Source organism: Gordionus sp. m RMFG-2023, chromosome 2 (assembly GCF_954871325.1).
Source record: "Gordionus sp. m RMFG-2023 chromosome 2, tfGorSpeb1-WG-v2, whole genome shotgun sequence".
NCBI lineage: Eukaryota > Metazoa > Nematomorpha > Gordioida > Chordodea > Parachordodidae > Gordionus > Gordionus sp. m RMFG-2023.
The window spans coordinates 41630136-41647407 of record NC_088776.1 but is presented as its reverse complement, the minus strand read 5'-3'; the positions used below and the strand labels follow the sequence as shown (position 1 = coordinate 41647407).

Sequence of the window (17272 nt, the reverse complement as noted above, 5' to 3'; positions counted from 1 at the left end):
GAGGGCCAAAGTGTTGTGCAATCTAAAATTGCCATTTGCTTTTTCATGGGTTTTAATATTCTAACATTTGTGGGAGTTCTTAAATATTTTACAACATCCCTTGCTTTATCAATTATAGTTTTAAAGTGACTATTTTTTAGGGAGATTCCACGAAAAAAATTAATAAAATTATAAAAATTTTACATTATTTTTTAAAAATTAATAAAATTATAAAAATTTTACATTATTTTTTAAAATTAATAAAATTTTATATTATTTTTTAAATATATTTTTACATTAATTTAAAAAAAAATAATTTTAAGTTAAAAATTTTAAACACCCTGAACCCTCCACTTTTTAAAAGGGTCCGGTTCCGGGTTCAGCCAAAATACGAGGGTCAAGGATGGTTCAGGGTCCGAGTTCACATCCCTGATTATGGACAAAAAGGGATCCCTGGCATCATATGCGACAATTGGCATTTGTTATATAATAAAATAGTTTTCATGTTCCATACATGTCTATTAAAAGCCTAGCTTCAACGACTAACAATTAAAGTGTTTCCTTCGTTTTACAATCATCTAGATAAAATTCATTCAATAAACCCTTACTCGTACCTATTGTATATATAATATTATCCCTGAAAACAATGAATAGTGATTACTCGATAAAAGCTGTAAATGAGATCTCCTTAAGCAACCATCAACTTTTGTGTCATGTGGAAGTATTTTCTCAAAAGCAGAGGATTACTGAATATTCGATTTATATCTAATTGGATTACGGAATTGGGCCCATGGTAAAAAAAAGAATTGTCACTATAATTTAAAAGTAAGCGGAAGGCTTCATTTTTTTTTTGAGCACGTCATGTCAAAAATACGAAAAATTCCTTATAATTCTCCATAAGATATCCTCATTGCCCCCTATCCCGTTTATTTAATTCTTATTCATTATTCGCGAATCAAATATGAAGTTATATTTGCCCCAAGAAAAGCTGATTTTTTAAAAATACAAAATTTAAGAACTTTCATAAAGTTAACAAAAACTATAATTTTGCAAAAAATCGTAAGTTTAGAAAACTTGCCACTTACATTTTTTGTCGCCATAGCCAGTTCAGTTTCCCATTAAATGATTAATTTCTATCCGTAAACAATAATCCTTTACTAGAGGATGAACGAACTCAACTAAATTAACTCGTTTTGGCATATACCAAGGAGTTATATATTAAGATTCTTCATTTTTTAAGTAAATTTTTGATTTATAAATGTAGTGAGTTGTGAATCTTAATTACATTGCTACAAAAATAAATAACCGAATATTATTACATGGTTTATTTCTTATTTATATCATAGTATAAAAAAGACAGAATTATAACAAATAAAAATTTAAATGTAAAATAAAATAAAAAATGTGTTAAAATATTATCATGCTTTAAAAAGTTTTAAATTTTTTTTATTCTATAAAAATAGTCTGTGAATTTTTTTGCCAGTGACTGGTCGGATCTTGCTAAAAAATATATTGAATATCGGGTATGAATGGTCGTAAAATAATTTTCAGTGCCAGCGTGAATGGGTCTGTGAATAAAAAATATTCACCTTTAGCTCCATTTCTAGCATCATCTTTTGAGTCAGTAATTTCAATAGCCATTAAGATAAGATTTTTAAAAATATTGTTGTTTATAGGATCAGGCATGATAGATTTGACCAAAAGACTGGAAAATTGAGTATCAATACGTAGTGCAATGAAGGAAGTGATTTTTATTTTTTTATGAATAATGATCCTTATTTTTTTGTATGCAAAAAAATCTAAATAAAATTAAGTGTATAGAGAGGTCAAAAATTGTTTGTCCAATGTCACCATAATAAATTAACATGTTACAAAAAAACTTTTAAGAAATATTCCATTCTCATAAATTAGACACATACGATTACAGCCATATTGTTACTTTATTTATTCATCAGATAAGAAACTACTTTTTTGGATAATATTTTTAATATTAGACAAATTATGCATAATTGTAAGGAATTATGATATAAATTATTTTTTTACAATATAAAAGAAAATATAATTTATATGAATATATTATGTTTTTTATTACTAAATGATGATTTAGATTTTATAGCATGATCATATTATAGGGTTCTAGCTCTACTTGATTAATTTTACAAAAAAGCTATTAAACAATATGCCATTTATTTAACAAATATAATTGAATTTTGATGGTTTCCTCCTTTCATTGTAAACGGTGGATGGTACTCCAAAAGTTTCGACCAACAGTGAGTTATAGGCTATAATAATAATTGTGCGACGATTTAGATAAGAGATAACATTTTTGAGAAATATTTTGGTTAAAAAAATATTTGTTTAGCGTCGGTTAATGCCAATTCTTCCGGACAATAAGGACATTTGACTCTGATTTATATTTTTAATCAAAAAATAATATAAAAATTATTATGATTAAAATAAAATAATTATCTTGCCCAATCACTAAAATGTTTAAAATGGTGGAGGTTCAAAACTAGTGAACATCCCTTATAAATCGTTATCTACCTCAATTCCTACTATTAGAATTAGGCAGACCTTATCTATCATAATTCAAAAAATATTATTTTAAAGTTAATTTAAATATTTTTCGTTCGATAAATTTTTTTTTCTCAGCCTATAAGATTTCAAGCAGATTATAAAACGAATTTAAGGACTTCAAATTATTAAAAAATGCGATTTTATTTTTTAAAATTAATAAATATTATTTATAAAAACATTTGATATGAGCAAGATGATATGTTATTATTAGACTAGTAATTTACATAAAAAGTATTGAATATTATAATATATTTTATTCTTTTAATTTTTGATGTTTCAAATCTTTTGTATCAGACCATCAATTATTTTATAATTAGTAATACAATGCAATTTACAACTCATATTACAAAATTTATTATTTATCATAAAAGGAAATTTTAATTAACGATAAACAATTATAATAGATGCAGCATTGCAATATCAATGTAACAAAGTATATTGCAAGCAAAACCTGCTTTTGCATGGAAACATTTTGGATCCTTAATATTAAAAACTGACACAAATAATAAGAGAACCAGTGTTGCTGCAGATAAAGTTTTTTGTAATATATGCTTGCAAATAGCACTTGATAAAGATGGTGGGGATTAAAATAATTATTCATTTTCAGAGTAAATTTTTTTATTATTTTTAAAATATTTGTGAATTTTTTAATTAATTATCCAATCAATATTTTTTCAAAAAATATCAGCATATCAAACACAATAAAACATTTACTTGACAAACATGACTTATCATGTAAGGAAGAAATATTTAAACAAAATTTAGAATTTTCCAATAAGCGATCTTCAGGTACTATTTAAAAATACATAAATTAGTGTTTTTTAAATATTATTTCTCTTTGTTCTATTTTTTACTTAGGTGTTACGAGCACTTTTGGATCCTAGCCTGGAACAACAAGATTATTTAACTAGTCTAGAAAAAGAGTGCATTCATTATTTTCGCCTTATAATTTAGAGATAAAAGATGTCTTATATTTTTGGAAGATAAGAGCATTGGATCTTCCTGAACTTTCAATACTAGCTAGAAAGGTCCTGTGCGTTCTAGCTAAACGCACACCCAGCGAGCGTATATTTTCCATAGTTGGGCTCACTCTGAACTCTAAAAGATCAACATTATGTCCTATATAAATCTAAATAAAATATTATTTATACATGATAATTATAACTTAATAAAATCGTTAAATTATAGTTATAAACATAATAAAGCATAAATTTTATTTTAAAAATGTTTCCAATGAATTTATAATTTAAAAATTTAAGTTAGATAATTATTTGATGCTGCCGCGCCGCCGCCGATTTTTGAGGCAAATCGTTTCGCCGCCGCCAACCGATCGTTTAAAAAAACTGTGCCGCCGATAATACTATCGGCGCATAGGTCTGCATATAGTCAAAGGGGGCAAAGATCATAATAAGTAGAGTTTTTAAAGAGCGCTTATGGGGCGCCGTTAAAAACATCTGGAGCGTCGTTATATATTAAAAATCGGGAGCAGGGGCGGGAGCGGTGGTTAGCTCCTTTTTGGGATGCCGCTCCTCTAGATTGTAATTATATTACATAAATTGTTTAAACAATCAATTTAATATTGAATGATTTCCATATTTATTAAAATTTTTGAAACTATTGTTATTTTAAATGTTGAGCCTTTCTAATTCGTGTAGACTAAGAGATAACGTTAAGTTAGTACCAATAAAAATTAATTAAGAATAATATAAGAGAATTTATTAAAATTTTATTGACTTGGAAATTAATAATAAAAATATGGTTGCAAAATATAATTTGGCATATCTTTATATAATAAATTATTTATAGACAAATTCACATACTAAATTTACAAATAAAAAATAAAAAATTTTGCAAAATATACTATAATTCAACAAAATTGAATATCATAAAAAAAATTTTTTAACTTAAATCATGAATATTCGAATCTTAATTAATAATAATAAAAAAACTGTCAGAAAATTAAATCGTTATACTTATCGTTATGCAAATATAATTATACAATCATAACTTATAATAGTTATCAGATGTAGATGATACTGAATTGGATGAAATAAAATGTCCATCTCCTTCCTACAGTAAATATTTTTTCTAAACGAGGTGGATCTTAATAAAGCAATTTTTAGCTGTAAAAGCTCATTGAATCGACTCGAAATCATTCCAATAATCTGCAGCCATAGCCAGACGCGTAGCCAGCGGGAGGGGGTGGGAGAGAGGGAGAAATCCCCCGCCCTATAGCAAAAATTTTTGATAAAATATAAAAGAGCTTCACGAATTGTGAATTGCAAAGTATTCTATTTCAAATAGGGTTATATTCTATGTTAAATATTTGCAAAAAGTTCAAATTAATTTAAATATTTATTTCTTGATATTAATATTTTATCTGACGATAATTTAAAGTTTTACTTTCTTACATTTTGCTGTTATCGCATTTTTTTGAATCTAGAAGAGCCTAGTTTGTATGCCCTTAAAGAAATCAGAATCATCTGAAACACATATTTGATTTGAAGCTAATACATTATTAAATTTAATGACTGTCGATTTTTTTCATTGGAATGTATTAATAAATTATTTATTACACAACAATTTTATGCAATATTTTTCAAAGCTGACGTGAATATTATTATATTACAACTTTAGAAGACCAAGAGATAATATCAATCAGAAATTTCTCGAGATTTATGTGATTGTTGAGGTGGAGCGAAATATATGATTTTGAGATTCACAAGCCTCGACTTTACCAACAAAAAAATCGTTCTAATATTTATGTGGACTCAATTGAGGAATGTAATAAAATATCCGTTTCTATTCCACTTTTGGATTTAGTTGACTCAAATCAATGAACGATTTGTGAATTATCACATTTACAAATACCATATTTCATAACTTCCTCTGATCTGAGGATATATCAGATCTTGATATTGAAAAATTAAATATTTAGCTAAATTTTATTCAGATGATATAAATGTATCTAAAGGCCAATTAATTTCACAATTTAAATGGTATAAAAGATTCATTTTTGTAGATAATCTTCCAAGAAATACAGTAAAAGCATTGCATACTTTAAAATATATTTTATAAGTTTTCCAAAAATGACTGTATATTTGGCAATGATACCAATTAATACAAACACAAATGGGAGGACCTTCCTTAATTACATAAAAACCTATATCAAAAGTATGACATCTTAAAATTGATTGAATAGACTACCTTTACTCATCGAGATCTAATCCCTAACACAAAACAAATTATTAAAAAATTGGCGCAATAGCAAAGAAGATTAAATTTTCATTTATGAACGATATTTTGACTAACTCTTTAAATCATTATAAAATGTTTAATTTTATATTTTATTGTGATTTACATACCGGTTTATATAGCTATAATATTTTTTAACCGTATTATATTCGCTCTTAATATTTTGTATTTACCAATATTTTATTATTTGTGTTTGAAATTATCATATTTTCAAATATGACTGGTTTTAATAAGTTTTATATGATGATTACTTCTAATAAATTTTTAATCTCCAAAAAATGATTTTAATACTAATAAAATCACCTCCCTTCCCCAGTTGAAAATTCCTGAATACGTTGCCTGATCATAGCCTTAAACATGTTGAAAATAAGCACACATTGAAGTCTTGACCAAGATTATAACTGATATACATAGAAGTTTTAAAATCCATAAGGTAGTAAAAACCATTACTGACAATGGTAGAAACTTTGTGAAGACTTTCAGGTTATTCTAAATTAATCATTTTAAAATTATATATAACTTTGTATTTTTAGAATGTTTGAGAATAAAAGTTGTGAAAGGGATAAAGATTTTGAAGATGTGGATATTGATATCTTGATTAACATAGTAGAAATTTATGATTTTCTACGAGCATTGATGTACCTCCCATAATTATTAATTTAGAGGCTACAGTTGATACTTAAAAGGCTTTAGAAAACCGGTACTTTAAAATTATATCCCAAAACTCCAGGGCCGTAGCCAGGAATTTTCAGTTAGGGGGGGAGCTGCTTACTTAGGGGGGTCACTATTTTTTTTTTAAATAAAACAAATATTTAAGCATTTATATAAATTTTTTGCTATTTTTATTAAAAAATTTTTAATGTTATATGAATACAAAATAGTACTATAATATAGTGTTGTAAACGAACGCGTTCGTGAACGAAGTTCGTTTTTTTGAAAAAAGGTGATGAACGGCGTTCCTTTTTTTTTGACGAACTTTGAACGTGAACGCGTTCCTTTTCTTTGATGAACGCGTTCAATTTTACGTTCGTTCAATTTTAAAAACACTTTTTATTTTTATTTATTTGAAAAATCAATATTAATCCGCATTTTTTAACAAAAAAGTCTTATATTTTTATTTATTTGAAAAATTAATATTTAATCCAATTTTTTAACAAAAAGTCTTATATTTTTTAATCAGCTGTTTTTACTTTTTCCTCTTTCATATTGCAATTAACGTACCATAGTGCTACTGCTAGAGAAGATAAGATTAAAGTTTATTAATTTGAATATTTTATATTTTAATTTAATAGATTAGCATTTGCATGGATATAAATATTTCATCATCAGATTCTGAAAATCAAAATTCAATATTAGATGAATTAGAATTACCATGGCCCAAATATCAAAAATATTTCACTGTTTTAAAATCAATTCCGAGATATCCTTTTTTTTTGACGAGGAAGAAGAAGGCAGATTAGAGGATGATAACATAGCTCAATTTTTTGAAACAATGGATAAAACATTAAATGTTTTTAATAAATTCCCCCTTTTAAAAGAATTATTTATCAAGTATAACACCGCAATCCCTTCATCTGCCCCTGTTGAGCGAGTTTTTAGTATAGCTAACGCTGTATTAACTGACAAGCGTTCATGCCTATCAGATGAAAATTTTGAAAAGCAATTATTATTAAAAATTAATAAGAAAATTTTTTTATAAATTTATTTTTTTATCGCTCTATTATATTGTATTTATAATTATATTATCAAAATAAAACTATTATTTTTTCTCATGGCTAATATATTGTGTTGAAAAATATAAGGCATTTATTTATATCAAATTAAATTTTAAAAAAAATTTATCATAAAATTTTGAACGTATGAACGCGTTCATGAACTTGAACGCGTTCCTTTTTTTGAATTTGAACGTGAACGCGTTCGATTTTTGTCAATGAACGTTGAACGCGTTCGATTTTTAAAATGTTTACAGCACTACTATAATATGGACATACAAAATAATACTATAATATAATAAGACAATTTCTTATTTTTAAATTTTAACATAAATGAATTAAAGGATAAATTTTGTGTTATTTTTTTTTCATAAGTCATCAATACTAAATTTTGCTTACATTTGATCTTTTTTCATCGACCCTCTAGTGCTCGATAGAACTCTCTTTATTACAGAAAAAGAAGCCACACAAGCCTTTGGTTGATGATGGCTGCTGAGTAGCATTTATATTATACAATTCTTTAAATGCATGATGATATTTTTTTTATACATAATATTTAGGTTATTTCCAAAATTATGTGTTTCTTTAACTTCTGCAGCTAATAATCCTTTAGCTATTTTCATTTCATGATGTAAAATTTCCATATTTAAGTTTAATAAACAGGCCATTTTGTCCGATATAAAATAATCACTATCAAAGGGGGACAATGCATTAAAACTTGATAGAAGATCATAATCATCTTGTGTAAATCTATCTAATAAATTATCAACAAAGTAATCAATAATTCCTTTTTAAAGAACTCCAATTGGAGTCTTTTTCACAATCAAATTATAATTTGGTCTCGACTAAAAAATGTTGAAAATTTATAGGCGTTTTACGTATTCTTGATAATTTGTGGGGAGTGAGATTAAAGTTTTTCAGCCTTTATTCTAATCAAATCAATAGAATTATTGCTTCTTATATTTTTTAAATATATTGATAGTGGAATCAATATAATTTTTAGCATCCACTTGATAAGTACCTACTGACTGTAGATACTTATATAGTGGATCTATTGTTATTAATATCTCATAAATTATAATGGCTAATATAACGTAATTTATATTAACGTATTGAGATAAAAAACCAGAGGCTTCGACAAAATCATGAGTGGAAACCTCTGAATTAAGAGTTCTTTTAGAAAAGTAAACTAATACTTCACCAATAGCCTCAAAATTAAATAAATGATGCGAGATGTTTATGACCAGTCCACCTTTGGCCTAAAAGTCTCTTAAGAGTATGGCCTGCATATTAACAGGATACGTTAGACCGCCCAAAAAATTATGCAATGCATTGAATAAATTTAAAAAAATTAGAAATGATAACAATATTATTATACCAATTTTGAACCACAAGATGCAACATGTGGTTGTAGCAATTTAATTATTTTTTGAAGTAGGGTTTGCACTCCACCATTTCGGCCATACATAACGTTTGCATCATCATATGCCTGGTTTATCATATTCGTTGAATTAATATTTAACTCATTAAGTTGCTTTAAAATGCCATTAGTTATGCTTTCAGCAGAAAGACACTGTAAATTAATAATCCCTATTAAATTTTCTTGGACTTCTCCAGAAAAAATATTAATAATTATTCTTGGGTTTTTACAATCTGATGCATCTTTTGTCACATCAGATTTAAGACAAAAATTAAGGCATCTCACTTTTATTATATTTATCTGAAATATAATCAGGCACCATATCTATCATAATAGATATTACTTCTTTTTGAATCTGGGTGATGTATATCACGTATTTTTGTATATAAATTTCGTATTTTTATTTAACAGGATCTTTTTGGATGGTGTATGAAAACATTACTATAATTAGTCCAGAAAGAATAAATTATGTTTTCTACATTTGCAGCATCCGTAATTTTTGTTGAACCAGTCCCACGGAAAGGTAGCTCCTGTATGTTAAGAAATATCATGAAATCTTGATTTAAGATCGTAAAGATTTACGGTTAATTTGTTGTTATCTCACTATTTTCTTTATAATGATAAAATGTTCACCGCTGTTTCAAATAACTGGTTATATCGGGCTTAGATAATATTATTTTGTCTAAGATCTTAATCGAACCATTTTTAAAAATCTGCCCAAATCCTGCTATTTAACAACACTGCACAATATAATTACCAAATTTTATAAAAATTTAATAAGAACCGTTTTTATTTTAATAAATATTTACGGATCGGTATCAATCTGTTTCTTTAGATTTTGATTGTAAATAATTATCACTCTAAGTGGGGGTTCGAGGTTTTGGGGGGTGAGGAATAATTTAAATATATATATATCAATCGGTTTTTTATGATTTGCACCCAGATCTATATCAGAGACCTTCAAAAGATAATAATATTGTCATTGAACCATAATTAATAAAATAATTATCATTGAAATAACTACAACTTAAACGTTATAATTAAGCGCCTATATAATGTTATACGCAAACACACGTGAAAAATAAAATACGAATGAATGATGATTTATTATTGGAAAAAAATAAAACAGGATAGGAAGAAATTTACAAACAAGACATGTTTTTTGAATCAATATTTAAAATTTATTTTAAAAATATAAAAATAATCAATTACAAAAAAAATTTTTTTTTTTGGGGGGGGGGGGGAGGGGGAAATATATGAGGGCCATTTTTGGGGGCAAAAATTTTTTTAAGAGGGCCTGCCCCGCCCCTGTGGCTACGGCCCTGCAAAGCTCATTTAAAAAGTGTCAGTCTTTGCGGAATAAACAAAATATGTCGACAAATATGGCTTATTTTTTTCTGTTAAGTTAGGATGCACCTTATATAATGACTTTTTCTAATAACGTTTTTCAGGAGTAGCGGAGTAATTTTTAATAAATCACCATAAGGACCAATATTTTAAACGTTGTGAATTTAAAAATTAATGAATGAGAGGGTGTTTTTGATCCTTAAAACTGAAATTCCCCAATTAAAAAACATCTTTGCATATTTTAAATTTCCAGACAGAACGTATTTTCAAAGCGGTGTTTGGATAATGTTACCAGCAATTTTTTTTTTTTCCAAATAAAATATAATAATTTGCCTATAGCAAGATTAATAATAATCTGGACTGTCTGAGACCGAATAAAAAACCAATTACAAAGACTGAATAAACCACGGCGGCTTTGATTCAAAGGTCTCAATCAGAGAAACGAAACCATTGGCCGTCTTTAATCTAAAGAGTAGACATATGCTGTAAAACGGAATGCATCTGGAAAATTTTGAAAATGTTTGAGAATTTTTTTCAATATTGTAATGTATATAGAGGTATATAAGTCATTATTTTTAAGGGAGAAGACATTTTAAGCCTTTAATGAGAGATTCCTTATACAATCGAAACTCCTTAGTGTTGTATTTATATATTCTAAAAAGAATATTTGTAATTTGTTGTTTAAAAAGATTTTTTATTGTAAATAATTTAGTTAATAGAAATATTCATTATAATTTATTTTTCGTTATTAATATTATATTCGCGTTTAATGTGTTTTAGAAAATTAATATAATTTGTTTTTGAAGTAATAAAGAATAAAAATTATAATCCTTTATTTTGTTTACAGTCCTCAGCCTCTATTTAGCTGTACAATCTCAACACTTAGATAAATATCGCTTAATTGCAACCATTTTAAAATGAGGGAAAAAAATATGCCAATTTGTTAAAATTAACCAAGGCAAATAATGCTTTTATGCGATTTTTCAAATCCCTTTATATATTAGCAACTTATTTTTAGCGGATAATTAGAAAATTACTCAATTCTTATTTTAAATTGAAAAGCAGCAGTAAAAATTTAATATTCCATGTATTTATATTCTTCTTTAATCTTTTTCTATCATACACTGTGCATATATAATTTTTATAGAAACACATAAATAAAACGTGTAAAAGAAGATTTCATTGTTTAATTTTGTGGGAGTTTTTAAAAAAAAAAGAAGGAATTCAGAAAATTTACAAGATTATAACAGTTTTTTTTAAGCCTGACTACTTTAAAACACACAGGCGTTATAAAAAGGCTCATTTCTCAATCATCAAAAAAAATTTAAATCGTTATACTTGGACACATTGGCCAATTTATTAAGAGCCTCCCGCGATATAACGTGGCCACACTTTAGCCTCATAGGAGGATTGGAAGAATTGCTCTGTTGACGTAAGATAGGGCAAGCAAAGATTGAGTGAAATCTGCATTCGGTGCCTAAATCTACTTCCACCTTGTTTTGACAAAATAAATATTTTTTTTCTCTTATTTTTGATCGATTTTCATCGCCAAGTTTTTTTATAATATAAAAAGCTTTCTTTCCTTCTTTTTTTCTTACTTCTTGCTTCCTTCAAATGTTTTAAATTTAATATCAGTTATATAACCAATGCAGTATAGACTACATAAAGTAATGATTTATGGGAAGTTAATTTATGAGTTATGGTGGTCATGATTAGGTTACTATAGAAATTATTTTAACAAATTTACATGGTTTTTGTATTTATTGCATGTTAACTTACAATGTCTAAAGACAGTCAGTCATTTTAAAGGTTTCACTTAAATTTGTTTTAATTTAATACATAATAATTAATAAGTTTATATTTACCGGTAATTCATCCTTAACATGAGAGTTCCAAACACCAGTCACATGTCTTTGTTGCATCATTTGCTTGATGTTTAAAAGAGCTGGGTAAGCTTTTACTCCACATGAAAAACTGTATTAAACATTTACCATTATAGTAATGGTGATATCAAAATAATTTGTATAGTAAATTTTTATTGACTAGAATTGAACTAGGTTTCGTCCAAATAATATCACTAGACATGTCGGGCAAAATGTTTATAGAGTAAAAATATGAAATGTATATAAGATCTAGTGGTAGGCGCGGGCCGGTCTCCCCAAACCAACCCCTTACAATTTTATGAAAAAGTTTGTGAACTAAGCTCGTAATATTTTGCACAAAGCCATCCAATACTGATCTCTAATAAGATCCATCATTTACATGCTGTTATTTTTGGTAAAGATAGAGATAGTCAATATAATATATCAGACTCAGCTCCAAAAATTTTTTGAGGAGAGTTTAAAAAAAAATAACAAAAAATATATGTTGACAAAATTTTCTTTATTAGGCTGTGTCCAAAACATCATTAAAAAAATTCAAAAAGTTACAAAACTTTCACAAATTTTAATAAAATCGTATGTTAAACTTTTAAAATTTATAAAAAAATTTATGTTTTGGACATGTTTTTATAATTTCATTTGAGATTAAAAAATAAATACTTATTTAATATATTAATTAATCAACAGTTTGATTTGTTTGGACATACCTGTTACCATAAGTCTGGCACCTTACCAACAGATAACTTGGCAGATACTAAACTCATACAAACAAGATATTTAGTTCTTCTATTTATCATATTAGAAAAGTGCATCTCATATATTTTAAAATATATTGCAGAAATAGAAATATATATCCATGATTATTTGGGCATAAATAAATAAAAATGTGTGTCTGCTGTGAAAATTCCCTATACATATATTTTAGGGAACTTCTAAGATCCTGTTATCAAAAATTTGAATTATTTATAAATACACTAATATATACATATATGTTTTGCATAATTAAAATTTAAAAGAAAATAATATTAAAAAAAATGTATTTTGTGTTTTCTTATTATAATTTATTAAAAACAAATTTCCAAAAAATATTTATTATTATGAAAACTAAATTAAATGTTTTATTATCATTCATTATCTCCAATTACATAATTTAGTATATCAGGAAAAATATAAATTAAAAAATGGATTATATATAAAATTTCTGCTTAAATTATGAAATAAAGCAAAAAAAATCCATAATTGAGAAAGAAGGGGGATGATATTATAATAAAATTAGCAGATAATCTAACAAGAATGCCAGGGAAATATATATTTCTCTTTTTGCTGACAGGCAATCAGAAAATCCCTTTTACTTGATGGATGAATCAGAAATTAAGTGCAGAGACCATCATGGACTTTAATTTTATGATCAAAGGGCAAACTTTAAAATTTTGATGGCCGGGCCATGATGGGCAAATCTTTTTTTAAAATTTTTATTGGTCAGATTGAACAAAAAATTTAACAGTCTGGGAATTTGTGGATTATTAATGTTCTTACAAAAACTAATTTATTTTTTAATAAAAACTTATTATTTAGTGTTGGAAGGGGGCAAAAAAACCCCAATTTTTATCTTTAATCCCATTATCACACATCTTATAATAGCTAATGAGTTAAATTTCATTTTTGATATAAAAAGAATATAGCAAATTTTAATGAAAATTGAAAGTGGATGGCAGAAAATCTCAATTTTCTTGCTCATTTGACATGGAATGACTTTGACAGGCCTAAAATACCTTTGATCATTTGACCATAATTGACTGGTCAGACTGACTTGCCAATGAAGTGTATTTATTCAAAGTTAAAAGAGTATATATAATTTTCCTAATATGGGAGTTTTAAAATATTTCTCAAGGAAGAATATGACCCCTCTTTTTTATCTACCACTGTACATAGAACACTTATTATATTCTTTTGCCAGAGAGATACCAGTAAAAGGAGAGGTCCACATTTGAGAGATTTCACTGTAGAAATAAACCTGACACTCAATGGACTTTCAGTGGAGAAACCTAATAGTGCACAAGCTTCTCTCACAAACAATTCCTCTATTTCTTCCCAAGCATAATCATCATATTTTGATATAGCTGTTGTTTTATTTTCATTTCCAGAAGTGGCTTTATCATTACAATCATTATTTTGGTTATTTGCAAACAAAAGGTAACCCATAAGCTTTTGAAATTCTTTCATTTGGCAATTAGCAAATGGGGTCAATTTTTTAGCTGCATAGATAAGGGCCATTTTAGTTTGATTAAGAGTTGGGGTTTCTGAACTATTATTGCAATTTAGACCATTAGAGGTTGATGAAAGAGACAATATCTCTAGGAAAGATAGTCTGTGAATTTTAAATTCTAGATCACTATTTTTTGCCAATAACTCCTCATGATGATCACTGGTCCATCTAAAAAATATTAAAAATTCCAAGAGTTTTTAAATTTATTATAATAACTTTATGGCTGGTTGTAAATCTTTTTGCTTTAATGACTGCAGTATATTATTTAACTCAATAAATGGTTCTTTTTGTTCTTTACTGAGTACAATATTTGATTCCTAAAAAATATATAAATCTATTAAAATAATTCATTTCATTTAAACTCGAATTAAATTATCAGCTATTAAGCATATTCCATGTCTAAAAAAATGTTCACAGATCATTTCATTAAGAATTTTGATATTTGTAGGATTTTCAAAATTTGGATCTAAGCAGGCATCATAATAATTTGAAACAAAATTCTAAATATGTCATATATTTTAAGGTTAAATTACATATTTACTTTTTCAATTATTTTTCCAAATTTTGAAATTAAACTATGTATATCCTTGTGCTCAGTAGAACTTTTCGATAACGAATCTTTTAAAAGATTTAAATATTCACATACCAAAAATTTTGATAGTGATATTGATCCATTCTCTTTATTGACAGTTTAATTCATGTTATTGAATATATAATAACCTTTAATAAATTCCTTTGTTTTATATAGATTTAATATTGTCTCATCAAATATTTTTTCTAGTGAACGATCTAAATTTTCTATTTTAACCTCTATATTTTTTATTTCTTTATCAGCTGGGTTTAAAATATCCATTTTTTTGAATTAATCGGAGTTATTCGAGTTTAAAGTAATAGACTTCGAATTTCATGTCAAATTTTTGTATAAGATAACAACGAACTCAATCTTTATATTCTCAAGGAAATATTTTAATATTGGGAAATATATTTAAAATAAGTAATTGAAGAAGTAATAAAAGCCTATAGATTTAATTTAACATCCTATAATATAAATATCAGATATTGGTTAAATAAAAAATTGGAGAAAAAACTCTGGTAGACTAAGTGGATCATATAATATATTCACTGTTTATTTAAATCAGAGACCTGCAGAAGTAACATTTGCAAGGCCCGACCAGGCCCAAATTATATTTTCAAAAAATTTTTTTGGACCTTACCCATGTTTTATATTTTCAGGCCTGACTCGGCACGTATTTTATTTTTTTTTAATTTTCAAGCCCGCCCATTATTTTAAAATATATTATATTTGATTTTTATAGCTAATAATGGCGATTTATAATATTTACTTTTAAAATATACAGCCCCACCCAGCCCGGATTTTTCTAAAAAATATTTTAAGGCCCGGCTCGGGAATTTAAAAATTTTTTTAAACCCGACCGGACCTGCAGGTCTATGAATCAATATTATAAATTTTTAACAAAATATAATAATTATTATGGCAATAATCATAGACGGGTTTGATTACTCCTGGCCCTAAAAAGATATTAAATTTTTGGTAGCCATCAATTTCCTAATCAAATTTAGATTAAAATCGCTGGCATATGTATATTAAAAATTGTAAGTAATAACTTGCTTAACAATACGTATTATTGAGAAATTGTCAACATCTTCTGAGAGAGATAGTAGCGACAAAAAGTTAATTATCATCACGTGATGTGAGAATAAAATAATCTATAACTCTAGAACATTTTTGGGAGTTTGATTTGTGTTGTAATTGTTAAACCAAATTACAAAGCCGAAGGATATTCAAATCTACTCAAGAAAAAAGAATTAAATTTCGAATAAGTTCAAGATTTTTTCAGTTTGTTTGTAAAACATTATGTAAATGAAATATAGAAAAGTATATATATATTCGAGGATATTTGTATAAACACAGATAATGATTTTACGAACTTAATTATAATTTTTAATTTTAATTTTTTATTATTTTAATTTTTTTTTAATTAATTTAGTTTGATTATATTTTTAACTTATTATTTAATAAAGAGTTAGTATCATTTTATTCTAACTATAGACCCGATGATATTTTGATTATTATTTTGAAAGTTGAATAAAGAGTAAATTCCATAGATATTCAGTCTCTCCCACTAGCCTCAGCAATATAAATATCAATACCATATTGGTACAGAGGTGCCTTACAGCGATTGATACAGGCTTTAGAAGATCAAAAGTCAGTCTAATTAACTCTGAAAAGAGATTCTAAATAAAGGGGGAAGGGGATGTATGAGATGACTATCGACACTAAGACAAAGAATGAGAGCAATAAAACAATGGTATCAATATTAATGGTCGTATTTCGGAGAATTAGTCGTTTAGCTAAAAAGAATGCGTCACAAGAGATCGTTATACGTACAAGTGATCGATGTAGCTAAAAGAAATTCGTTATAAAGATATATGGTTGACTGTTATTTAAGTTGATAATATTTAGCAAAATATCAGGTTGTTGATTAACCAAAAAATCTTCATAAAGAGAAACGGCTTTTCGTCATTAGAAAATTTATGCCGCAATCGAGCTCAATTAGAGATCGGATTTTTATTTTGGATCAAAAGATACAAGAAATCATTATCGTATAAGAGATCTTAAGGCAAAGTGGATATATTGACAAGAAGACCAGGATGCTATCGTTAATCGTTGACAAATTATAGCCAATTGCTTATCAAAAATTTAGTATAAGATAAAAAATCGAATAAGAAGTCGTGGAAACCATCGTTACTCGCAGACAAATTATCGTCAGTGGTTTACCGTCATTAGTTACTAGAAACCGTTAGAAACAAGCAA

General features: G+C 26.7%; 1 protein-coding gene across 1 annotated transcript; it reads right to left on the bottom strand.

Annotated features, from left to right (window-relative positions):
- Positions 1-1972: 1972 nt before the first annotated feature.
- LOC135923235 (E3 ubiquitin-protein ligase RMND5A-like) lies at positions 1973-15289 on the bottom strand. Its single transcript, XM_065457879.1, has 8 exons — positions 15157-15289; positions 14978-15114; positions 14799-14936; positions 14653-14753; positions 14185-14604; positions 12156-12264; positions 11629-11783; positions 1973-2385 (listed from the first exon to the last, which is right to left on the bottom strand). Exons 1-8 carry the CDS (start codon positions 15287-15289, stop codon positions 2322-2324), a joined length of 1257 nt encoding a protein of 418 aa, XP_065313951.1. The 3' UTR covers positions 1973-2321.
- Positions 15290-17272: the final 1983 nt, after the last annotated feature.

What these genes read in the sequence shown, in the direction of transcription:
- LOC135923235 (XM_065457879.1), bottom strand. Translation starts at nt 15,289, where the DNA reads ATGGATATTTTAAACCCAGCTGATAAAGAAATAAAAAATATAGAGGTT. An exon ending in AACAAAGGAATTTATTAAAG is followed by an intron (nt 15,115 to 15,156) that starts GTTATTATATAT and finishes CTGTCAATAAAG; the next exon opens with AGAATGGATCAATATCACTA. An exon ending in GAAAGTCCATTGAGTGTCAG is followed by an intron (nt 12,265 to 14,184) that starts GTTTATTTCTAC and finishes TGTTTAATACAG; the next exon opens with TTTTTCATGTGGAGTAAAAG.